This window comes from Podarcis bocagei (assembly GCF_964188305.1).
Source record: "Podarcis bocagei genome assembly, chromosome: 8".
Taxonomy (NCBI): Eukaryota; Metazoa; Chordata; class Lepidosauria; order Squamata; family Lacertidae; genus Podarcis; species Podarcis bocagei.
The window spans coordinates 26,647,583-26,673,375 of record NC_138133.1 but is presented as its reverse complement, the minus strand read 5'-3'; the positions used below and the strand labels follow the sequence as shown (position 1 = coordinate 26,673,375).

At 43.4% G+C, this 25,793-nt stretch overlaps 1 protein-coding gene across 1 annotated transcript in view; it reads left to right on the top strand.

Annotated features, from left to right (window-relative positions):
• LYRM4 (LYR motif containing 4) overlaps positions 1 to 24,627 on the top strand; it is a 52,209-nt gene extending 27,582 nt beyond the window's left edge. Inside the window, exon 3 of the mRNA XM_081206726.1 lies at positions 24,291 to 24,627. Coding sequence (XP_081062852.1) covers positions 24,291 to 24,353 — 63 coding nt within the window. The 3' untranslated portion in view covers positions 24,354 to 24,627. The remainder of the gene's footprint in view (positions 1 to 24,290) is intronic.
• Positions 24,628 to 25,793: the final 1,166 nt, after the last annotated feature.

Genomic DNA, 25,793 nt, shown 5'->3' with positions numbered 1-25,793 from the left:
AGCTTTGCTTTTAACTTCAGGCCTCCTTTGCCTTGTTATTTAGGTTCCATCAGCCGCTAATGCTCAGTGCTGGTTTGTTTTACGGGGAGCTACCGTCCTTGAGGACACGGGTGGCGCTGTGGGTTAAACCACAGAGCCTAGGACTTGATGATCAGAAGGTCAGCGGTTTGAATCCCCGCGACGGGGTGAGCTCCCATTGCTCGGTCCCTGCTCCTGCCAACCTAGCAGTTCGAAAGCACGTCAAAGTGCAAGTAGATAAATAGGTACCGCTCCGGCAGGAAGGTAAATGGCGTTTCCGTGTGCTGCTCTGGTTCGCCAGAAGCGGCTTAGTCATGCTGGCCACATGACCCGGAAGCTGTACGCTGGCTCCCTCGGCCAATAAAGCGAGATGAGCGCCGCAACCCCAGAGTCGTCTGCGACTGGACCTAATGGTCAGGGGTCCCTTACTGTCCTTGCTCCCACTGCTCTCCAACCCCACCCCGTTGCAAACTCCTGCAGTTACATGTGGACACTTTCTTCCCCCTCGTTGCTCTCCTGCCCTGTGGCAGCAGCTGCCCTGTCCCCCTGGCCTGGATGTTGTCACCTGTGGAACTGAACTGGTGGGGAAGGGAAGAAGAGTGCTTTTGGCATGGACAAGAGAGCCAGAACCCACCCCCGTTGGCATTGGTAAAGGAGAAGGGTGACTCCATCAAGCCCCCTCCTCCTCTGGGGATTCTGCCATCAAGGGAAGAACTGGGAGTCAGGAGCTGCCCACCTCTGCAGGAAACTCCTTACATGCACATAAATCACAATCTCTTTAGCTGCTTTGAAAACAGCGATGACATTGGAGTGGGGGCAGGAGGGATATTCCTTTTTTAAAAATTCCAGGGCTGTTAAAAAAGCTTGAGGACAGGGGCCATCTTAGACCTGATTTCTGTCAGTCAATATGAGACTGATATCAGGGCAGGGTATAAATTCTGCAAATAAATTATAACAACGACAAGCGTTAGCCTCTTCCAGACTCTTCACAGACTGTTCCTCTTATATGAAGAGACCAGTTGCTTTCTGCACCAACTAATTCAGCCCCTCATTGATCTCTTCCTGCCCCTTCTCCCAGCCACTGTCCATTCGAAGCCGGTTTTTCACACTTCATCCTTTCATCCAAGCGGCCTTTGTCCCCCTGCTCCTTGCATGAAACATAACCCTTCACTCTGGCTCTTCCTTTCAGTTACCAGAACCTCCATTCAGGTGTCAGTTTCAAGAGCGGCATGCGTCAGAGACTACAGTAGAGACCACTGGTGCCTATGTGCCACTATGGCTTCTGCACAAGGCACAAGAGAAAACATAACTTTCAGGGCACTGCATTCATAAGGACTAAAAATATCCCTCTTAAAAACGTGAAAGGTGAAAAATCAAACATTTTACCCCCCCCCCCCGAAAGAAGGTGCTTAAGACATGGGTAGGCAAACTAAGGCCCGGGGGCCGGATCTGGCCCAGTCGCTTTCTAAATCCGGCCCGGAGTGCAGGAGAATTGTCAGTCTTTAGGCTGGAGGACTGGCCATTAAAGAGACTGTGCTGCTCTAAAGAGACACAGAATGTAGGAGAGCTGGCCTGGAGGCAAGACTCAAAAGGCCTCAGGTTTTGTTACATCCTTCTCAGAGAAAGTTGCTCACTAGGACCTCTGCTTGCTAACCTGACCCATGGGGTCCTCCATGGAACAAGAACAGGACATGCATTTTGGAACTTCTTGATTATGTTGCTTTCTGTGAGCTGTTTCTTGTGAGCCTGTCCTCTCCAGGTCTTCACCGGTGCTGGACACCAGTCTGCCTGCCCCTCTTTTCCTACTTCTGATTCTGCACATATCAGGGGTAGGCAACCTAAGGCCCATGGGCCGGATGCGGCCCAATCGCCTTCTAAATCCAGCCCACGGATGGTCCGGGAATCAGCATGTTTTTACATGAGTAGAATGTGTCCTTTTATTTAAAATTCATCTCTGGGTTATTTGTGGGACCTGCCTGGTGTTTTTACATGAGTAGAATGTGTGCTTTTGTTTAAAATGCATCTCTGGGTTATTTGTGGGGCGTAGGAATTCGTTCATTGTTTTCTTCAAAATATAGTCCACTTGTCTAAGGGACGGTGGACTGGCCCACAGCTGAAAAAGGTTGCTGACCCCTGGCACAGATGTTCTTCTTGGTCCCTAGTCAATTGAAAGCAGGAATGGGGAGCCTCTAGCCCACCAGATGTTGCTGAACTACAATGGTCTCATCCCTGATCATTAGCGATGCTGGATTGAGAATGGTTCCTTCAGACTGCTTTGAAATAATTTAATAATGTTGTGCTAGCACATTACATTCATTGTAATGATTCATTCATAAGATTTTCAATTGATTACCTGATGTGCTCCTTCTCAAGCTTGGAATTTGAAAAGGGTTGTAAACTTGTCTCCTCTTAAGAATTTGCAAGTTGTCTTTAAACTCTTAAGCAGCAAGAGATGCAACATCTTATCTCAAGGTAAAGGTAAAGGGACCCCTGACTATTAGGTCCAGTCGTGACCGACTCTGGGGTTGCGGCGCTCATCTTGCTTTACTGGCCAAGGGAGCCGACGTACAGCTTCCGGGTCATGTGGCCAGGATGACTAAGCCACTTCTGGCGAACCAGAGCAGTGCACGGAAACGCCGTTTACCTTCCCGCCAGAGCGGTACCTATTTATCTACTTACACTTTGACATGCTTTCGAACTGCTAGGTTGGCAGGAGCAGGGACTGAGCAACGGGAACTCACCCTGTCGCGGGGATTAGAACCACCAACCTTCTGATCATCAAGTCCTAGGCTCTGTGGTTTAACCCACAGCGCCACCTGCATCCCTGATCTCACGGTAATTAACTGTTAAATGTGGACATCTTTTTTGTTCCCACAGGGGAAAAATCTGATTAGCATTTGAAACTGCAACCCTCTTTGTAAACATCTGCTTTCACTCTTAAAATTCAAAGTAAAATGAAAAACATAGCACTCATGCTAGTTCGCATCAGTGTCCTTCCAAGTAAGCCACTGACTGTTTCCTGAGAGAGGAAAAACACATACCCTTGTATTTCTGCCTTTATTAAATGACTGGTTTGTTCTCCTGCTGTGCAATGCAGTGTAATCATGACATCATGAAATGGTGTCACGGCTTAAACCAAACCGTAGATTCTGTTGTAGCGAACGATCAATGCCATTTTAAGATCATCTGCTTACTAAGGTGTGTTGTAGATGTGACTGCCCTCATTTAAATGCAACTGAGAGGTCTTCTCTGTGACACCCCCCCCCAATCCCATGGAGGGTGCTTTGAATTGCTCCTACAACCTGTGCCTTCCATGCATAAGGCCCATGGTCCAATCCTGACATCTCCAATGAAAGCGTATTAAGTTGCACTGGTAGAACATCCCTTTGCCTGAGACCCAGGAGAGATGCTGCCAGTCAGTAGAAGCAATAATCATTCTCAGCTGCAGCAACTCCATACACTTTCATAGATCCATAACTTCGCACTGTCACCCAAATAAAGAAACCTTAGCTGATTGATCATCTGTATTTTAATTTATTCTTGATACATTAAATATGCATAAATGTGCATATCGAAAACATTTATGTCTGAAGAAAAAGAGCATATTTTGTACTTCACACTTGCGTTACAGCAGATGCCGATTTAGAAGAGGCATTTCTAAGTCTTTGGAGGTTGCACTAGCATTTTTCTGCATTTTTCCAAAGTGCTAGTATTTTATTTCATTTTTTAAAACGTTTATTTTTAAACCTGCTGCCTAATTTAAGTAGGGGCACCTTTTTAAACAGAACAATCTAAGCAGCTGATTGTTGCAGCTGTAGTCTTCCACTATGCATCAACTGATGTACAGTGGTACCTCGGGTTACAAACACTTCAGATTACAAACTCTGCTAACCTGGAAGTAGTACCTTGGGTTGAGAACTTTGCCCCAGGGTGAGAACGGAAATCGCATGCTGGTGGCGCAGCAGCAGCAGGAGGCCCCATTAGCGAAAGCGTGCCTCAGGTTGAGAACAGTTTCAGGTTAATAACAGACCTCCGGAATGAATTGTTAGAGACCCGAGGTACCACTGTATTGGAGTCTACGGGCATCAGTTTTGCCATTGGCAGGGCATTGGTTGGCATTGGCAGACACTGGCTGAAGCAGCTGGTGACCCTGGAAGATAAGGAGCTTCCTGGGTTGACCATAATACTGCCACCATGGCCTGCATAACTCACTGAGCTTTTATTTTGGTGTATTAAAGTTCCTTTCAAGTGTTTGGTGACATTTATCCTTGATAGGCCATTTATGTAAATGAGCTCTTTAATGAAGTCTGCATTTTAAATTAGATACATTTTTATTTTAAAAGAAAATCCTCTGTGCTTTCTTATTCTTTATAATACTTGAATTAGCTACAAATGTTTCTTATGGGGATACTTTTAATTCCCATCTCGTACAGGTTAATCGCAGTAATAAAAAGAGCTTCCTTGCTTGTCCTTTAAGGGGTTGGCATACTAATGAGACTGTTTGGAAAGCTCTGATGAAAACCATCTATTTGCCTTTTTAAAAACACATTAAGTGTGACCTTCCTTTAAAATAGATATACCTCTGTCATTAATTTGGAGGTGGGAAAAGAAACGAAAGTGAGAGAAGCACTTTGCTTTTTATAGCAAGTCCTATTGAGGTCTGATACAGATTATGTTTGGGTTTGTTTGTTTTTTGCCAAATATGCCACCCAATAACACTCTGGTTAAAAATCTGTGTAGTGTTCATTTAACAGTGTCATCTGCTACCCTAACATAAAATTCAATGTAATGCTCCCAAAATCAGTGTAATGCTTGTTCACCTTTGTATCTGCCTCCCTACATCTCACCCTTTAATGTAAAGTCTCCCTGTCTTTCCCTCAACAACCTCAACCATAGTTAATACAGTGGTACTTCGGGTTAAGTACTTAATTCGTTCCAGAGGTCCGTTCTTAACCTGAAACTGTTCTTAACCTGAAGCACCACTTTAGATAATGGGGCCTCCTGCTGCCGCCGCGCAATTTCTGTTCTCGTCCTGAAGCAAAGTTCTTAACCCAATGTACTATTTCTGGGTTAGCGGAGTCTGTAACCTGAAGCGTATGTAACCCGAGGTACCACTGTAGATCAAATGGATTTGGTTTGGTTTTGCATTAGGATCAAAAGACCTTGCTGGCCATGATAAATTAATAGGCCAAATTTCACTGTGTTGTGAATTCCATCCGTCAGGTTTAGAATAAGGTAGGATTAAAAAAAAAAAAACTTTAACAAATAAAATAAGGCAGACTTGAGGAAGAGGTGAAGAATGTGCATATGTATACTTCGCAGAGACCACCCAAGTCATTGTGTGCTAAGAATTGCCAGCGAAGATCTAAGCCACTCATCGCCCAGGATGACATCCAATATTGTTCCCTTCCTCTTCTCCTATGGAAGCCACCAACCCACCCAGAAAATCTTCTCAGGAGAGTTGGGGAACCTACAGAACAGATTTAGGAGCACACAGGAGGCCTGGAGGGGCAGGGGAGGAAGTAGAAGGCCCTTTACTCAAGAAGAGGCCCATAGCACAATCAAGCAGGTCTTTTGCATGTCTCCTGCAGTTGCCTTCTTGGCTCATGATTATTAAATTCACACTGTAAGTGTTTTTGCCTCAGCTATATGTATGTATGCTATATTTATATCCCACCTGTACATTCCTGTGAGGAAGGATCGACTAGAGATAATTCTATGCCCATGGCCATCCACCTGGCTTTATAGCTAAGTGGGGAGTTGAACGTGGACTTCCATCACTCAAGCCCAACATACAGGAATAATGTTTTGTTTTTTTGTTTTGATTACAGCACTATAAAACTTTTCCCCCACTGCTTCATGTTTCCTGGGGCTTACAGGTTTGCTTGGATTGAAATCAATATTTCATCTAGTTAGCTTTTGGGAGATTAGGCGATACACCACAACCAAGCATAAAATCATTATAAAGCCTCTATAGGGTTTCTTCTGTTACAATTATGAAAATATGTATTTCTTCCTCCTTTTGAGCATGTCCCTACAGCTGCTATTTGGTGCCTGTCAAAGTCTCTACCTGCTGCCATTTTGTGACTCGTGGGCCTTGCACTCTGTTAAATTCAGCTCTCTCAAGTGGACCTTGGGGGTAGGAATTTTAAGAGCCCCTAATATTGCAGAAGTAAAAAATAGCTCATTAAAACTGATAATGATGCCGGAAGAATGATACATTGAAGGAAAGGCAATAATACTGATATCCAACATATCAGCTAATTTACAAATTTTAATGTGATAATATGCCATCTCCTCCTTATATCTTCCTTTTCCACAAAAAATGGTTCCCATTTACTTCCTCTCAGGATGAATTCTTGCCCGCACTTCTAGTTCACAAATCCTCTTTTCTAAAAAGGCTTCCCCCAAACCTCATATAAGACAACTGGAAAATTTATGAAGGAGAAAATAGGAGTATGGAGTGTTTCTGTATTTATAGCTTTTGATGTGCTGAATAGAAGTGGAATAATAGGCCAGATTTAGATGCTAGGACAGATACCTGCCATTGAATACAGCAGCCTTGCATCAACAGTGGGGGAACTGGATCCAGCCAGCCAAGTCCTCTACCTTCTATGCGCCAACATTGACAGGTGGGCAGGACCACACATCTGTCCTGCATAATGATGTCAGGTAATGACACCTGTGAAAGTTCAAAGGGGGTCAGTGTAGCTGCCCATCAGCGTACATCTTCTCCCCAACCCCCTCCCCACTCCACTAATACCTAGTAATACAAGCTATCTATATCTGTTTCAATCACACAAAGTAGTCGTGTTAGGGGAGGCTGATCTGAACTGGGGCTGCACTACAGAGGAAGATGGGTCATCTTTTGCCCCTGCAATACAACTCCAATCCATACCCAATGTAGGTCTTCCTTCCACTGCTATTAGCAGCTTTGGGAGTATTATTTTGTTTGCTTGCTTGTTTGTTGAATTTATATACAGTGGTGCCCCGCAAGACGAATGCCTCGCAAAACGAAAAACTCGCTAGACGAAAGGGTTTTTCGGTTTTTGTGTTGCTTCGCTAGATGAATTTCCCTATGGGCTTGCTTCGCCTTGCGAGTTTGTTCGCTTTTTTCTTAAAGCCGCTTGAAGAGGCGCAGTTGCGACGGACCGTGCTTCGCAAGACGAAAAACATTGCAAGACGAAAAGACTCGCGGAACGAATTAATTTCGTCTTGCGAGGCACCACTGTACCACCCTATACCTGGAGGGCTCAGGATGGTTAACAGAAAATATCACAATATATAAAATCAAAATTAAAACAATAGCCCAATAACACCTCCCCCAAAAGAGCCACGTTTTAAAAGGGCATAGGATGTCAGTCAGATCAACCAAAGGCCTGGTTAAAAAAGGAACATTTTTGCCTGGCGCTTAAAGGTGTATAATGAAGGCACCAGGCGAACTTCCCTAGGGAAAGCATTCTACAGAAGGGGAGCCACTGCAGAGAAGGCCCATTCTCGTGTTGCCACCCTCCGGACCTCTCGAGGAGGAGGCACATGAAGAAGGGCCTCAGAAGATGATCTCAGGGTCCGGGTAGGTTCATATTGAAAGAGGCAATCCTTCAGGCATTGTGGTCCTAAGCCATTTAAGGCTTTATGGGTCAAAACCATAAAGGTAGCCAGTGCATTCGGACCAGGGTCGGTGTCATATGCTCAAACCGTCTTGCTCTGGTGAGCAACCTGGCTGCTGAATTCTGCACTCGCTGAAGTTTCCGAACCGTCTTCAGAGGTTATTTAGATTGGTGCTGGAGCAGAGAGTTATATACAAACCCCTGCTCTGCTCCAAACCCAGCTCTCCCTTCGTGTCTGCTTTTTGTGACTGAAAATGAGGTCAAGAATTCCAGCAATGGATGTCCTGCAGTTTGTCGTTTGACCCTTGACCTTCGCAAAAAAGAGCCAGGCAGACACTGGGAGCTGTTCTTGCCTGGGGGCAAGTAAGAAGTATATGCCCCCTGGGTTACCCTATGCAGAACGCGCTGAACATCTGGTTCTAGTATATCGCTTTGTTAAAACAATGGAACAATGCTCTAAGTGTTCAAAAGCACAGGGGAATCCCAGCAGGCGTGTAGCATCTGAACATGATCTGAAATATAAGGGTTCTTTGAAATGGACCACAAAGATAATATTGGTGCCACTGAGCTCCATTTTCTTTGTGTGTAGAATCTGTGACCTCTGGGTCACGCTTTCAGTCCTATCACAGTTCTGCTTATAAAGCAAAGTGGTCGGCTCCAAGTATTTAAATCATCTTCTAGCTAATGCTATTCCGAGCTGCATCAACAGAAGGCGACCACATAGTTCCCGTTGAAAATCAGTGGGAATATCCCATGGATTTCAGTGGGAACTAAATGGTCACCTCATGTCCCTTCAGATCATGAGAATTCCCAATATTGTACCAAGCAGGCGTTGCCCTCTCATTTAGAGAAGCACTCTATGCAATCTTTTGCTGTCTTCCTTTTCAATTTTCCAAAGAGCGACAGTATTTGGATGTACAATAAAAATAAAAATGTTGCCTCGTTTTGATAAAATGTGATGGGATCTTTGTAGATGGCAAGGGCTGTGGCAAGGAGGTGACATTCCTCATGCTTAGCACCAAGCTATCTGCTCTTGATTTTACAAACTACACCACTTTAGATTCAGGTCGGTAGCCATGTTGGTCTGAAATAAAAAGAAAATAAATAAAAAATTGTCCAGTAACACCTTATAGACCAACTAAGTTTGTTCTGTTGTAAGCTTTTGTGTGCATGCAGTATCTAAAGAAGTGTGCATGCACATGAAAGCTTATACCAGAACAAACTTAGTTGGTCTATAAGGTGCTACTGGTCAATATTTTTTTTTATTACACCACTTTAGGCATTGTCGTACCTTTTGTATCAAGGGATTAGAGTGGGCTGCCATTCTAATTGCACTTCCTATTCCTCTTTGCTGATAAACTTTAATATGCCCACCTTTTAGATCCTGCGCTTTCAAAAATGTGGTTCTGAAGTTTTTTTCCCTTTTAAAAAATAATTGCTTGGATACAAGTACCTCTTCCACCTGCTTGCCCTCCAATGTTTTTAGATACTCTTGGAACTGGAAAATGAGCCTTGTTGTGATGCTCATTAAAACCGAATGGTCATCTTTATAGAACTGCCAGTAAGAATTTTGTGGGTGATGGTCCAAATTGACAGGTGCCTTAACTTTGAAGGTGGCACTTTTTCTGATACAGTGATGCATTCACTATGACTGCATATAAGCACACAAAAATAAATAAATTCACACAGTGAACCAGGGTCGAAATCATCTACCTGGACTTTTTCAATCTTTTATTGTGTGCTGGATTAAACAAGTGCTCCTGTGAAAATAGGAGTCTTGAAGGCTTAACACTTGTTGTGTTGTTATTTTTAAAAGAGGTGGCCAACATTCTGAAATTACAAAGCAAATCTTAAAAGTTAGACACTATCTGAAGTGCAGGCATATCACTTGCCCACCTGGGGAGTCAATACATCAAGGGTCTTCTGCACAATACGTGGTTATTGCTTTTCAAAAACTACCGTAGATACCAGTCAGTTTTCTTGTAGTTGCTACAAGCTTGATTGAAATTGCAACTTGTGATTTATCCAACGAACTCCATCTTTTTAAATAGGCAGCCTGTATGGAGGGTTAATTGGGAGCCAGAGCAGAATTGCCTTGGGGTGACAAGTGTATATTCACTAGATGTGTTGTTTGTTCTTTCTGCATATGTACCATAATGAACAGTAGCCAGAGAAATAGATCTGTTAAAAGGCTTTCTCATGCTAAGAATGATATTTGCAATTGCTGTGACAGTGCAACACTGCCATCTGTCGGCTAACACATATTTCTTTTTCTTTTTTTTAAGTTAGGCACAGATACGCTCGAAATTAAAAGGTGTTCATAAAGATGAAAGCATATTTCTGAATGTATTTAATGGTCCAGTTTAAAAATCTGGACTTCATGAAAATTATTTGAATTGATATAAACGCATGGACTCAGGAAGCGTTCCACACGAAGGGAAAATTAGGGTTGTTCATGCATTACACTGACCGCAGATACAAGCGGTCTACATACTTCCAGAAGTGTTTGTTTGAAAGTGTGTACACGTGTTGCTCTGTACAGCTCAACTGTTGCATACACAGACTGTACACTCATTGAACATTACATGTGAATTACTGGACAAGTGTATAGCTCAGCTATTTTTGTACATAGATTTTATATTCACCAGATGTAACAGATAAACACACCTGATGGGGATCCCATGTACACAACATATTAGGGCGTGTCATTTTAGGGAAACTTAATTTTTGCACATTTCTTCAGGGAAGCTTAAAAATGTGTTTTTGGGTGAGGAATTAAAAATCTGTTATTATTTTTGGGATTAGACATCATTTGGTAAATCTATGTTTGATTAAAAAGCACATAAACTGATCTTGGAAAAAGATTTTCACTTTTACCTTCTGAAAATGTCTAGTAATGCCAAATAATAATAAGAAATAGTATTTAATATAGAATATAACTGCAAGTACTTGGTGGTCATTTTTAATGATTTCTACACACATTTAATTTTATTAATTTAACCAAAAGTATCTTTTGAATTCCCAAGTCATTTTACAAGTTTTTAGCACCCCTCATTTTTGGAATTTGAAAGCTGAAAAATTCAACATACCCTAACAACAAATGAAACTATGAAGCATGAAGTTACTTCAGTTCAGGATCAGTTTGTTATCTGTGCTGTGGACAAGGCTGGTGTCCTAATGCAGATTGTTCTGCCATTCCCTTTATGGTACAGAAAAGCTCCAAATATGCAGGAACTTAACATAGAAAAGTAGTGTTACGGTCGATTTTTCAGGGCAGGAGCTCATCGTGATAGCCCCTATAGCCACATACCCAAGGAAGTGTAGCATTGATCCACCATTTACGTACATGTACACACATCAAAAATTAGTACATAACTACCCGTTATTATTATTATTATTATTATTATTATTATTATTATACTTCTTTATAATCTCAAAGCGCTTTACAACCTATATTGAAGCATCAGATAAAACAATCCAGAACAAAACATTTAGTATACATTCAGAGTAACATAAATAACAGGAAACTAAAATATTACCTTAAAGATTTCAAAATAAAATATTACAAAAGAGGTCAACTACAGAATGCCCATTTAGCACAAACGTTAACAAAATAAACCACAAACATTTCAAAAGGAAACTTTACTAAAGTAAGTCAAATATAAAATACATATTTGAAACAGCATAATTAGCAAGAGGATAAAATATTATCATAAGCCTAGAAGGTATCTGCTACTGCTGCTACAAATCCTGCCAATGGTGGTTCCTGGCGGGGGGCGGCTGTGCTCACTCAGGCTCAGTGACCTGGGTCTGCACTAAGAGACAGCCAAGACTTTGTCATTTATTAGGATCAGCACGGTTCTAAAGCTGTGAGGACTTCCCTGAAAGTAAGCTCCACTAAACTCTGTGGCACTCACATCGGACTGCATAGGTTGAACCTGTAAAATACGCTGAGCTTTAACAAAAGATCTTAAACCAAGTGAAATGCACCCTTTAGCTTTTAGTTAGAAATGCTAGCAATCTTGCAAAGACATAAACCGCTAGCATGAAGTAGGAACCCTATCAAAGAAAAGGGAAAGAGTCTCCAGCCTCCGCTTGATTATTTTCCTTGTTCTCACTTCATTAGCTTGGCAGATCAAGGAGCCTTTTGCTCTGAAAGGAGTCTTGGAGCTTGGCTCCCCACACTCCCCTTCCTTTATACCACTGGCTAAGACGCCTTTTGAAAAACAGTTTTGCACACAGGAATCTTGATACAGTGGAACCTTGGTTGTCGAATGTAATCCGTTCCGGAAGACCGTTCAACTTCCGAAACTTTTGACAGCCGAAATTGATGGATGTCAATTTCAATGGAGAAAATTGAGAAACGCACCTTGGAAGCCGTTCAACTTCCAAGGTGTGTTCGAAAACAGAAGCAATTACTTCTGGGTTTTCGGTGTTCAAAAACTGAAAAGTTCGGCTTCCAGGACACTCGAAAACCGAGGTTCCACTGTATGTTGACTTGTAATAACTTGGTCAACTCCGAACTCTTACAGACTTCAAGGATAATAGATTCTGGGATATGATTCAGCGAGTTGGCAGAAATGACTCCCGTGCATGAGTGGAGAAGCCACTTACGATCTGAGGTGCTGATATGAACTTGTATATGTAGCACCGAATTCACAGCTCTTAACTGAGGCGATGAGAGGGAAGGGGTTGCAGGATACACACGACCTTTCGAATGTCAGCGAGATAAAAAGTTAATGGTCACAGAAGGTCCAGACATTTATATTTACTCGCACGATACACTGTCTGGAAAAACAGTGGAAACAGCTTTTTTAATAACCCAGCTCTCTCCGACAACGAAACTGCAACTTATGAAAGTAAGCTTCTCTTCTGAAAAGAATCAGGGCAAATTCTGAACACATTTTTCTCGCCTGTTCATGCATTTGCTTACAGGCAGCCAATGCTAAGTTTAAGGATTGCATCCATAAATAACTTGTGGTGAAATGGAGAATAAATATGTGGTGTGGGGGTTTTTAAAAAAGAAGCAGCAGCCTGGGTTGTTCATTCAACTTAAAGCAATAATACAGAAAAAAAGTAAAATGTGAAGAAATTGTATTTGCTGGGGAAGAGCTGGCAAATTCCTAAGCATATTCCTTAAAATAAAATAAAAACACCTCCCACCATATCCATGGAAATAAATTCAGCTGAATGCAAGCAGGATTTTCTTCCAAGTAGGAGTTGCCAGCTGACCCCCAAACCCTGGCCTGCTGCTCTGTGTTTTAACATCAGCTTGATCCACAATTATTAATTTTTGTAGTATGAACATAGGTGTTATCACCTGCTAACAAGGCAGAGCATACTTTTGTTCAAAACAGAGGAGCAACGACCAGAAAAAATGTTGGCAATCCTAACTTCCAAACACCTCTTTATTGCCCAATCCTATGCATGTTTACTTGATAAACCCCAGTGGTACAAATGAAATTCATCCCCAAGCAAGTCTCATTGAACTCAGTTGCACTTCCTTCCGAATAAAAATGTTTAGGGCTGAGATATAAACTAAAGAAGCATCCGTGGACAGCTCTTTCCCATACTCTTACTTCCTGTTGCTTGGGGAATGTGCCAAGCTATTTTTATGTTTGTGTATGTATTCCTTTTGATAGCAACACATCAGCTAGGACTGTGTGATCCTATAGACTAATGGTTGCTTCATCTGAGTAATCCAAAGGCCCCAAACACTCAAAAGTTCGCCTTAGCAATCTCGCATTTCAGCTATGCTTTAAAAGTGATGTCAGGAACCATAATCACCAATGTAAGCTGCAAGGAAGATGTTATAAACTCAGGTCTTCAAAGTGGATCTGTGGATTCATCAAGCTGAAATCAGAGGCTGGGACCTCTAAAGAGCATTTCTGCCAGAGGCTAAGTGACTGAAGAGCTTCCTTAGCCGTGCCCCCCCCCCAAAAAAATACAGATATCTGATGACGTAAGCATATATGAAGCCAGTTACTCAACAGTTTGACATCATTGGGGGGGGGTGAGGTAAAGGCAGACGACAGCTATTACACTGAATTATGTTCCTGTTTACTTTTGCTGTCTTTGGGATCTCTTTTATGTCATCATGTGGAGCTGTTGTTGTTCCATGTTAGTAGTCGTCCTTCATTTCCTAAGGGGCCAACAGGCAGAGTTGCTGTCGCCGCTTACTTACTGCCATCTGTGCAGATCCTCCCAGAGCAGTGATCCCTACAGCTTGACCTTTGGAAAGAAGCCATTGTCCACCCGCTGGGCCTCTTGCTGGGTTTTGACGCTGACTCTCCCTGCCTTTAAACAGCTACAACTTGAGATTCTCATATTTGACCTGGGATGGGGGGAGTGGACAGATTTTCTTGGAACCTAGTTGGTGGGAAATGCTGTGCCAGTGAGCAGAGGGATCATTTTCTTGCAATTGCATTCAGATCCTGCAGCTGCCACCTCCTTAGAAGGCGTTGTTGAGAGTTATGATGGCTCAAACCCAACGGTCCTCAAAAGCACTCATTCGCTGGTACATGACCCCAGTCAAGCTAGCAAAAATCTACCATTTGCCTGATAATAAGTGTTGGAAGTGTAAAGAAACTGAAGGTACTTTCTACCACCTTTGGTGGACGTGCCCGAAGATCAAGGCTTTCTGGGAAATTATATATAATGAAATGAAAAAGGTACTAAAATGTACTTTCCCTAAGAAACCAGAGGCCTTCCTCTTGGGCATTGCCAACCAATTGGTGTTGAAGAAAGATAAAACTTTTTTTATGTATGCTACTACAGCAGCAAGAATACTTATCGCAAAGCACTGGAAGACTCAAGATCTACCCACTCTGGAAGAATGGCAGATGAAGGTGATAGACTACATGACATTGGCTGAAATGACCGACAGAATCCGTGAACAGGGGAAAGAGACGGCGGATGAAGATTGGAAGAAATTTAGAATTTATCTCGAGAAACATTGTAAAATTAATGAATGCTAAAATGTTGAAGTTTTAGAAAAAAAGGGGATTACAGCTGTAAAAGATTAAGTAAAAGAAAAGAATAAGGGAAATTTGATAAAACCAAGGGGTAGGATTTGCTGAAACAAATTTGGAAATTGGGATGCAGAAAGGGGAGGTATGGGGAAGTCGGTGAAGTAAGGTTTAAGAAAAAAGGATTCGAAATTATACATGTTTGTTTATGTGTTTGTTTGTTTGTATTGTGTAATGTTTGTGTTTATAAAAATTGTGAAAAACCAAAAAAAATTATTTAAAAAAGCACTCATTCGCTCGCCACTGGCAAGTGGATTTTCTGACATAGTGAGGACAGGGTCAAGAAAAGCCCACATCCTTCTCAGAGACACTCAGAAATTAGTACAGTGGTACCTCAGGTTAAGTACTTAATTCGTTCCAGAGGTCCGTACTTAACCTGAAACTGTACTTAACCTGAAGCACCACTTTAGCTATTGGGACCTCCTGCTGCCACCGCGCCGCCAGAGCATGATTTCTGTTCTCATCCTGAAGCAAAGTTCTTAACCCAAAGCACTATTTCTGGGTTAGCAGAGTCTGTAACCTGAAGCGTATGTAAAAACTTCTCACTGCTTTCTGGCCGTCTCCAAGTCTCACTGTAACAGGCATGAGTCTTCATCCAGTTCAGTGATGGCAAGAAAGGCAGGATAATTTCAACCCAGTAATCCTGGGACTTGAGGTTCCTGCTCTTCCTTCTGCTGCAGGTGATGTGCAAGTCATTTGCTAACTCTTCATTGGAGTTTGTTGTGGAGGGTTTTCTGCAGGGGTGGAGTTGCAGTTGTTGCTTTTCTTAAATTGCCAGGTCCGTTGGCAGATCAACCATGGGATAAGCTTTGCAACACTCATGAAATGTCATTCGAAACCATGAGATTAGAGAAACTTGTTTCTGAGTCATTAGAAAAGGGATGGGGATGCTGTGGCCCTTGAGATGTTGTTTGACTCCATCTCCCATCATCCCCCGCCAGAATGGCCAATGGGCAGGTTTGCCATTTCTTGCTTCAACACATCTTTCTATCATGTTGATTAGCTTCGCTTTGCGTCCATAAGGACAAATAACTATCTGTATTTAATTACAAAAAAATTGAAACAATGGTTTCCACAAGTCTTTCTCACTTACTTTATGATTTTGACCACAACGTGTGCAACTTTAGATAATGGATGACCCAGCCTTTTACCTCTGGCGTTGCGTGAAATGCAGAATAAATTCTGAAGTGGCTGTATTTGTCAGTTCTGTTTGTTGGGGTCAGTTGAGTTGCCAAGGACAAGTGGAGAACCCCCTGAAACCTCAGCTGCAACCTGCTCTGCAATTGGCAATTGGAGAGGAGGACAAAGACTGACTGTACAGAAAAAGAACCTGATGTTCATGGGCTCTCGAGGTCAATGCTCCCAAGCCTTTGACTGCTCTTTGCAACACCATTGAGCAAACAGACTCTGAGAGCAACAGCATGTTTTCCTCTCCCTTGAAGAGGCATTTGATAGCAAACCTAGCAGCTTGGACCGAATCGCCGGGGAGGCCAGCTGCTTGTAAGCATTTGGTGTGTGCATCTGGCAGGTGGGTGGTGGGCAGTTTCTCCCTGCAAACTGGAGACTTCCAATTTCCGTTTTGAGCATCTGATTTGTTTCAGGGTGGTTTGAGCCGTGTGGGTTGCTTACTCCACTGCCAGCAGCAGCACAGTGACAGGGTAGCACCCATTCCATCAGAACCAGAAGAAAATGAGACTAGGTGCACAATTTGGAAAGTATTCATAAAAGCTGCAAATCCTATGTGTTTTGAGCTGAAACAAGCTCTCCAGCAGTGAGCATTGAGTATTAAACAGAAGCTTCTTTCAAACTAAATGTTTCGTTCTACCTTGAAATATGCTAGGTTTCCCACTTTACAATTAAAATAAATTTTATTTTATTTTTGCATTTATTGTTCACTTTCTGTGGTGTCATTGGGTGTAAACCCGTAAAATAACCATTTGGAAGCAAAGTCCTTGCCTAAAAAGGACCCTTAAACTAGACTGGGGCACTTAAGGTGTGACAAGGGTGGAAGCAAATTTGCAATTGCAATGCAGGCTGCCCATTTTGGGCGCAATTTTTCCACCCTGGGGGGGGGTTACGTTTTGATGGGCAGGAACTGTTCATACCTCCATCACTTCCACTTAGAGCATCTACTTTCATGCTTCCTCCTAGTCAATTTTTCCTTAGAGGAGACATTATTTGTGCGGCTTAGGAAGACTTTCCTTGAGTGCAAATTACCTTAATAACATTTTTTTAAAAATCCAGCTTGCCAAAACATACCGTATTTTTCGCCCTATAGGACACACCGTCCCATAAGATGCACCTAGTTTTTTGGGGGGGAAATAAAGGGGAAAAAATTATTTCCCCCCCAAGCGCGGGGCTGGGGCAGCCCGAGCTTCCCCCGACCCCAGCCCCCAAACAGGCAGCTCTCTGCAAGCCGTGGGAGCCCAGCGGTGGCTCCCGCTGCTTGAGAAGAGGTCCGCGAAGCCTGGACGCGCTGAGATCAGCGCGCACAGGCTTCGGGATGCCGGCAACTCTCCCCAAGCAGCGGGAGCATTCCCGCTGCTTGAGGAGAGGTCCGCGAAGCCTGGACGCACTGAGATCAGCGCGCGCAGGCTTCGGGATGCCGGCAACTCTCCCCAAGCAGCGGGAACACTCCCGCTGCTTGGGGAGAGGTCCGCAAAGCCTGGACGCGCTGAAATCAGCGCGTGCAGGCTTCGGGATGCCGACAACTCTCCCCAAGCAGCGGGAGCGTTCCCGCTGCTTGAGGAGAGATCCGCAAAGCCTGGAGAGCGAGAGGGGTCGGTGCGCACCTACCGCTCTCGCTCTCCAGGCTTCAGCGAAAGCCTGCATTTGCCCCATAGGACGCACACACATTTCCCCTTCATTTTTGGAGGGGAAAAAGTGCGTCCTATAGGGCGAAAAATACGGTAATGTCTTTTCTACATCAGAACGTAAGTAAAATTAGGTCATTTGAAAAATTGAAAAGACAGTTGTGTAGCAAAAGAACTGCAATGAAACACAGCGTTAGCTTATTTAAGACTGGTGTCATAAGCTGATGAGAATGCAGGTGGTTTCTGGTTTCTAAATAGCTTTTACGTGGCTGCCATTTGAGGTTAAACAGAAATGTTATGGGTAAGAAGTGTAACTGTGCACATCTCTGCAGATAACCATGCAGCAATATAGCATAGAAATTGATGAGGGGTTGGCTGAACGTGTGAGCCAAATGTTTTGTTTGAGGTAGTAACAGGTGGCACTGTTTTGTTGCGTTATTCCTCTCTGTGGTGCTGCACTGGATAGTTAAGTTGGCTGGAGTGTGGTGCTGATAACGCCAAGGTTGCAGGTTCGATCCCAGTCTGGGAGAGCTGCATTGCAGAGGGTTCAACTAGATGATCCTCAGGGACCCTTCCAACTCCAGAATTCTATGATTCTATGTTTAACCAGGTTGCAGTCATCAACTGAAGTGCAATATATATGTGAATCAGCCTAAATATTTCAGGGCCAACTCTATGAGGCAACAGGGAAGAGTGATCTGTTTCGGCATGCTGGGAGTGAGAGATCAGATAGATGAAGCCAGGAATTTGGTGTTTGAATGCTGCAGAGTGAGCCCTAGTGATAGAACAGGGGGAGCATTTGGGCTCCACTTCAGGCAGTAGAATATCTTAATCTGGGTCAAAAGGCCACAAAACAGAGCACTGCAGGAATAAATGATCTGTATAAACAATTGTAGGCCCATATTTCTAACATCAAACAACTGCAGACTGGTTCCACACCGCCACCTCCGAACCCTGAAGGCACTTGATTAAATTAGTGGTGGAAACATTCCATCCAGGAGTTTGACAAGCCTTATCAGGAACCTCAGCTGGTTCCTTGAGCCACCTCCTCTCTGATTCCGTTTTGCCATGGCTGTTAACATTGTAATTGAGAAGCCAGAAACACCCCAAATATTCAAATATTGGCCCTGGAGAAGCCATCAATTAACTTGCAAGGAAATACGACAAAGGGAGTGAAAACCAATAAAAGAGTAGCACAGAAACAAAGCCATTGACTGACTTTGAATGGTTGCCTAAGAGAAGTTCTGTACTTTTTAAGACGGCATCAATCCAGAGAAAGTTCAGGGTCCACCATGCACTGCCTGGTTCTCTGTAGCAATCAAAGCACAAACCTGCGACAAACTCATTTCTGTATCATTATATGCCCGTGGAGATTTTATAAAAACAAATCTGAAACTGGGGTTGCTGTTGTTTTTACAACTGCTCATTCAATCAGATGGTCCAGATCATACTTCAGAATTATTTTGGACCTCCCTTCTCTTGGAATAAGATTAGCTATGTGTCCCATTATGCTCACAAATCATGTTTGCATAAGCCTGCATAAATGTTTTGGGTTATTAGTTAGAAGCGACAGCCTCATTTTGCAAATAACAAAATTTGCAGGATTTTGGAGAGGGGTATTAGGATGATAGAGGAATTCTGGAGAGGGAGTTTAGGGAGGATAAAGGCATCAAGTTTGGCTCGCTCTAATTAGGCCAAAAACAGTAAACCAGAAATTCAGCAGTTGCTGTGCTTGGATCTGCCAAGTCCCAGCTTCTGCCAATGTTAAATGTTGGAACAACTTTTCATCGTGTTTTCATTTCAATCGGCATGGAGGAGGGGAGTTCATAAAATTGACACCGAAAAATATAGGAGGGATGGACTCGGGCAACTAAATACATTAAGCACTCTGGTCCTAGAGAAGCAGCAGTCAGCTCTCCAGCGGCTATGATCTTGAAGACTTTCCCCCCATTTTTGGTTTTTCCATTTGTTTCTATGGAAACGCTGAGACGGAAGAGACGTCCTGCCAGGAAAAGTAAAGTTGGAACCCTTGTAAAAATACAAAAAAAAAAAAAAAAACATCCTCTTGCTAGGCAAGCAGAAATTAGCATTTGCCATTCTCCTTGACAACAACACCTACAAGAGTTGGGGTCCAAAAGACCTGCGGGGATTCCCGCCCCCCCATTAGTAAAGTGCTGTGAACACAAAGACAAGAGACCTGCCAAAACTGGAACTGCAATCCATCACTCTTCTCTTTAAAAGGAAGCAGGCCACTTAGGGCTGATTTAAACTCATCAGAATCCAGTGGTAAAAGCTTTTCCTGGACCGTGTTCTGTTAGGTTGCAATGGGCAAATTGCTCCCCTATGCTTGTATATTTATTGTTTAAATTTATATCCTGCCTTTCCATGTCTCCATGCTCAAGGCAGGTAACTGCATTGAATGCAACACAAATCCAAATCAGTATATAGGGCAAACAAGTTAAAAACCAAAACCAAAAAGAGTTCAGTTCCACGTAATTGTCTAAATAAAAAGGTCTCCATCTGTTGCCAGAAGACCATCAGAGAGTGGGGCTAAATAGGCCCTCCTAGGAAGAGAGTACCAGAGCTCAAGCAAAGCCACTCAAATGACCCTGCCAGTCACACTTCAGACGTTGCTGGAACTGTGGGAAAGGTGCCCTCCAAAGACCTTAAAATACAGGCACAGTTTGTATGCAAGGAGACAAAAACTAGCAGACAATGGAAAAAGCAGATCTGAACTCATCTCCATGACATGCTAGCTTTCTGTTTGCAGGGAGGACTCTTCTCCCCCTCCCCCACCGCCACACACCCACACACCCTGCCCTGCTTGGATATTGGGTATCATTCATCCACCACCTACAGCTCCTAATTCTACAGTCCATCTGTATAAAACTCTTACCATCTGATTCTGTTAACTGTGTAGAGCCATTTTTTGTGCAAAACTTGCTCGCTTACTATTATTCACCATTTTTATATACTAAAAGAATTGCATGTGAATGTACAGTTCCATAGTCATCATCCCGTTGGGGGGAAATGTGTTTTTGTATGCACCTTGCATAGATCTTAAGACAACAAATTACAAGCTCCCTTCTGAATAACAGAATGGGGCTGAATAAATGAATTGGGGGGACCATGTGCATGATCACTTATGCCATTGAGAGAACTGAGAGCGCTTTCTGCTACGTTTACATTGGAAATCTTAGTAGTAAAGTAAATGGTAAAAGGTGCTGGGCTGACATTGGATGAAAATCCTCTCTCCACAGCTGTCAGCAAAAAGAATGATTACATTTGGTCATACCCTTCCCTGGCTGAATACCCAGCTGATCAGCTGAACTGGGTTTTATTTGGTTTATTATTCTTACAAATTCAACAGTTACCTGAACATCTGATCTATTGGCTCTCCATTCTGGCAGTGCACTTGGGAGAGAATGTAGTGTTCCCTTGCGTACGTTGGGCAATCCAGCATTCCTGCTTTTGGCTAGCCGCACAAAACCCCCAGCATAAACAAAGAAAATGGTTAACAAGCACAGGTAGTGATGCCCCCGCTTTTTCTGGGTCCTCTAGAGGCTTGCCAGTGCAGATGTACATGCAGCTGGCCTTAATTGCTATGTTCAAAAGATTATGCTCTGCAAATATTAGACAAGAAGCAGATTCAGGTGTTTGCCCGTGTTTTCGTGAGCAGTCAGCTCAGTTTATGAGAGCCTTTTTGCTCCGCTTCTGTGCGTGAGGCTCTTCCCACATGCACACAATGTGGTAATGTAATGCACTGCACAACAGGCTGCAGTTGTGTGTTGTGCTGCTGCTCAGTGGGGAAAGTTCCCTGCAGGTTTTGCTTTATTCGTTCTTTGAAACAGGGATGGAGAGCCTCTGGCCCACCAGGCTATCATATCCTGCCCCTAGCCCTCTCTCCTAAGAGAGGATGTGGCTAGAATAATCACCTGTAGTGGGCCTGTTTTCTCTTTTTATAAAAGAAACCTCACAAGTCAAGTACATGGAAGGTAGCATTTTCTCATACCACACTATCTGCAGTCTAAAGTGGCATAGTCTACTTATATTGTCAGGAGCAGGTCAGTAATAAATCACATGGTGTCTGAAGTTAACTCTTTATTCAAGGAAGCAAGGTCAGCTCAGGAGGCCATGCCGAGTGAGCATAGCAACTCATCCCAGCAGGTCTTGCCCCAATGAGGCAGTTGCGAGGACTGAAGGTCCCCACCACTCTCTAAAACTCCTCCTTCCCCGGGTCCTTCCACAGGAACCTGAGGCTCCTTTGTCTTGCCTCTCTTTGCTCCACCCTCTTTGTGTTGGGAGGAGCTGGTCACAGCAGGAGGAGGAGACCCCTTGGCTTCTTCACCAGCCTGACTCATCTCTGCCTCTTAGCCCACCTCCTCTCCAGCCTCCTCTTCTGCCTCTGGTTCTGGACTGCTCTCTGCCACAGACTCTTCCTGCTCGCTAAACCCTGTTACTGCTTTGACTGACCTCTCCCCCATAATGGCATTTATATCCCACTTTTTTCTCCAAGGAGCTCCAGGTGATCTACATGGCTCTCTCCCTCCCCAATTAATCCCCCACAATTCTGATGTAGGTTGGGTTGAGAGACACTGGCCGGCCCAAGGTCATCCAATGAGCTTTATGGCGGGGGGTGGGATTTGTACCCTGGCCTCAGGTCTCAATACCCTCGTCCTTCTCCACTGCTCCTATCAGCAATACAGACGACTGCAGTCAGAAGAACAACTATAGCAGTTATTTTAAGTAATAGCACTGCACTAAAGTCATTGAGAAAGTGGCAAGGAACCGCGGGATAATGCAGCACAGGAGAAGTTTGGATTCTCCTTGTGAAGAGAACAATTAAACAATGCAGCTAAACAGTACAGTCGTACCTCAGAAGTCAAACGGAATCCGTTCTGGAAGTCTGTTCCACTTCCAAAACGTTCAGAAAACAAGGTGTGGCTTCCAATTGGCTGCAGGAAGCTCTTGCAGCCAATCGGAAGCTACGTCAGATGTTTGGGTTCCAAAGAACGTTCACAAACCGGAACAGTCACTTCTGGGTTTGCGGCATTCGGGAGCTGAAACGTTAGGCTCGCAAGGTGTTTCAGAACCAAGGTATGGCTGTATTTGAAATGGTATGAGGCACTTGCTGCCATGAGACTAAAAAAGAGAGACTTTGATAAGGATGCAGCAGAAGCACAAATAGATGCTAAAGAACTCACAATATAATTCAAGTGGAGGTGCTTTTTCTTTAAGAATCAGCACTGAGCTGCAGGCCTTGATCTCTCATTCTGAATAATTACTGTGTTTTTAAAGAGCCAAATCTTTGTCACATTTATTTTAAAAAATACAGTGCATTAGTGGAGTGTAATAATTTCGCTGCAGAAATAATTACTAGCTATTATGGTATTGTTTGACAGATGCTGCATTCAATTTAAATACAAGTATCTAGGATTTGACAATCAATTTCTTGTTATGAAGCTAAATGACTTCTGTATAGGCATGTTAGCAACAAACATTATTTTTTTGCCTGCTGGTGTAATTCATAGGCTGCTGTTGACATTTCTGGGGACTAAAGGAGCAGAATGCTTCCTTGCAGAGAAAACCAGTCTTGCCTTAACAATGGGCCGTAACTCTTCCCTCGTGATGAATAGCCCAGTCCAAAACCCAATCGTTTTATTGTGCATCTTGGGCCAGGTCAGTCACTCTGCAAAAATAGGATTCCCAAGGAGACAGCCCTGTTGAAAAGATGCCTCATAAAAGCCACTAGACTTTGAAAACTAGCTCTTGGTTGATTTGTCTTAGTAGCCTTCTTCAAGCATTCTTCTTCAGTGCTGAGACATTGAGGGAGGGGTGAGCTGTGGGGATGAGCGAGCCAACTCTGTGTCCTTGTCCCTCCCCATCCTCATTGACCTCAGCAAGTTGGAGGATTAAACTCCTGAAGGAGGGAAGAGTCTCCTGTAGATGAAGGCTCCCTGCAATTCTTAGAACCCATGTTTTCCAGGGTTCTAAAGCACAGGGAACCTCCAGATGGCTCCGCTAACAAGTTCACCCCCCAATTCAAAGCAAGTAATAGAAATGTGACAAAGGGGGGAAGCTAGCACCGTGCCCACCCCACCCCTTGTGTTTTAACACCAAAGATTGCCTGGATGTGTTATTGGGGGGGGGGAGTTCTGCAGCCATATTTAGATACTCGAAATTTTGTGCAAGGGCTTTGAACTGGAGGGGAAGCGTTGACCTGTGTGAGCTGAGCATGTGAGCTAAGCAATGAGCAGGAATGTATGAAGGGAGCTTATAAGTTTAGCAGAATCCTTGCATTTTCAGGGTTCTAAGCACAAGGCAGCAAGCACTAAATTCACGTCATTCCTACATTTCTGCTCAGTGCAGGATGGTTGGGGGTGGAGAAGATGAGCCAGAAGGCACAGCACCCCATCTTCGGTTTAAACTCTGCTGTATTATTTTGAACATGTGTACAGGGGCTCTGTTTGCATATTAATGTGTAAAACATACACAACATTAATTGCTCTGCTGCTGCTGAGCTGGTGTGATAGTGACGAGTGTTGTTACTAGAAAAGCCCCTGAACGATGAAGTATATATACAAGGAAGTCTCCCTTTTTCTGCCTAACATATTTTACCGAGTTGTGATGCCAAAACACAACAGGGAAGCAGTTTCCACATCAGTAAACATTAAGTATGATTTGTGCTTTTGCTAGGCTGTTTTAGACTAAACACAACACAGATGATCATCTTGTGCTTATTCTTTGTGCTTCCATCATTCCCTTCTTGTAAGAAAAACTGTGTGGGAAAAGTTACAGCGCTTGTTTTATTTTATTTTTAGGTCACCATTGGTCAACTTTATTCAGCGGAGAAGTTAATTATCGAATGCCCACAGAACATCTAATAGTGGATGAATTCTTCTTTGCCTGTAGCAGTGGCGGATCAGCCTCAGTATTCTGGAACACGCACAGATTTTTACTTGAACATATTGTATTCTCTATGTATATTTGAGCTGTCTTCTTCCTCCACGTTGTTCACTGAGTCTTAACATAAGCTGTCCAGAATTTTTCACAGTGTGCTTTCAATATGCCAGTAAGATGATAACGATGTGTTGCCATGTCTGAGTGTCACTATTTGCTTATATCAAGTTTTCTTGCCAATAAAATTCCATAAACTGAGGTTTGTTTGCTTGCTTCTGCTACTCAAGTTAATGTCTTTTCACCTAGCTCAGAAACTGGTAAATGAATATTTATTGCAACTTGGGGAATTCAGTGTAGAATTTGTGACACTCTCAAAACCAGGTGTGGGAACTTGAGACCCTCCTCATGTTACTGAACTACAACTGCCCAAATCTCTGGCTATTGGCCATGCTTGCCAGAGCTGAGGGCAGTTGTCCTTCAGCAACATCTAGAATGCCAAAGGTGTTCCCCACTCCTGTTCCAAACTATTTCAAGAGACCTTATTTCAGAGAATGCAGTTAAGACTGCAGTCCTAGATCAATTTTTACTAAGTTCATGCACTGCAGGCAGTTTGAACTTTAGCTTCCACTCCAGGACAAACCGAATTTCCCTAAGTATAGGGAACCATAGTTTTGTTGAACACTGCTTAAGCATTTCAAAATTCCATGGGGGCTTAATCTACTTAAAACATGTTATCTGACGAGCTATGAAATTTACAACTTAAAAGGATTGCTTTCCGGCACCTGAGCAATGGAGTGCTGTGTTTTCCAGAGGCTACAAATATACAGGTATTCACTTGGTATGCGATATCACAGCAGTGGCAAGGGCAGTTTGGCCCACAAGGCTTCCCCTCCCAAGCTGCACCAGGTCCACAATGGGACAGGTAAACATGCAGCTCCCTGCCAAAAGTGTAGTTTGTAGGCACCACTAGTCAGCTGATCACTGATACTTGCAAATTCCTGTGCCTTTGTTCTGTTTGATTGCAAACCACACACATAAAAGAAAACACTTCTCTCGACATCAGGGTGATGCCAGATTAATTGACAGGTGGGTCCCATGCACACAATCCCTGCCACGGCAGCTGTGTGGTATTCTCATACAAAACTGAACATGTGCAGTGCCAAAAGAAAACAGTGACACCAGCATGAAAACAGTGATGCGGCAGAGGCCTGGCCAATGGGATGCAGCCCACATATTACCTAGTGTTTTAAAAAATCAAACCTAACCTAAGGGTACCGTATTTTTCGCTCCATAAGACGCACTTTTTTCCTCCTAAAAGGTGAGGGGAAATGTTAGTGCGTCTTATGGAGCGAATGGCGCTATGCAACCCCCGTTCAGTGAAGTGGGAGGAGGAACAGAAGGGTCTCCTGTTCCTTCTCCAGCTT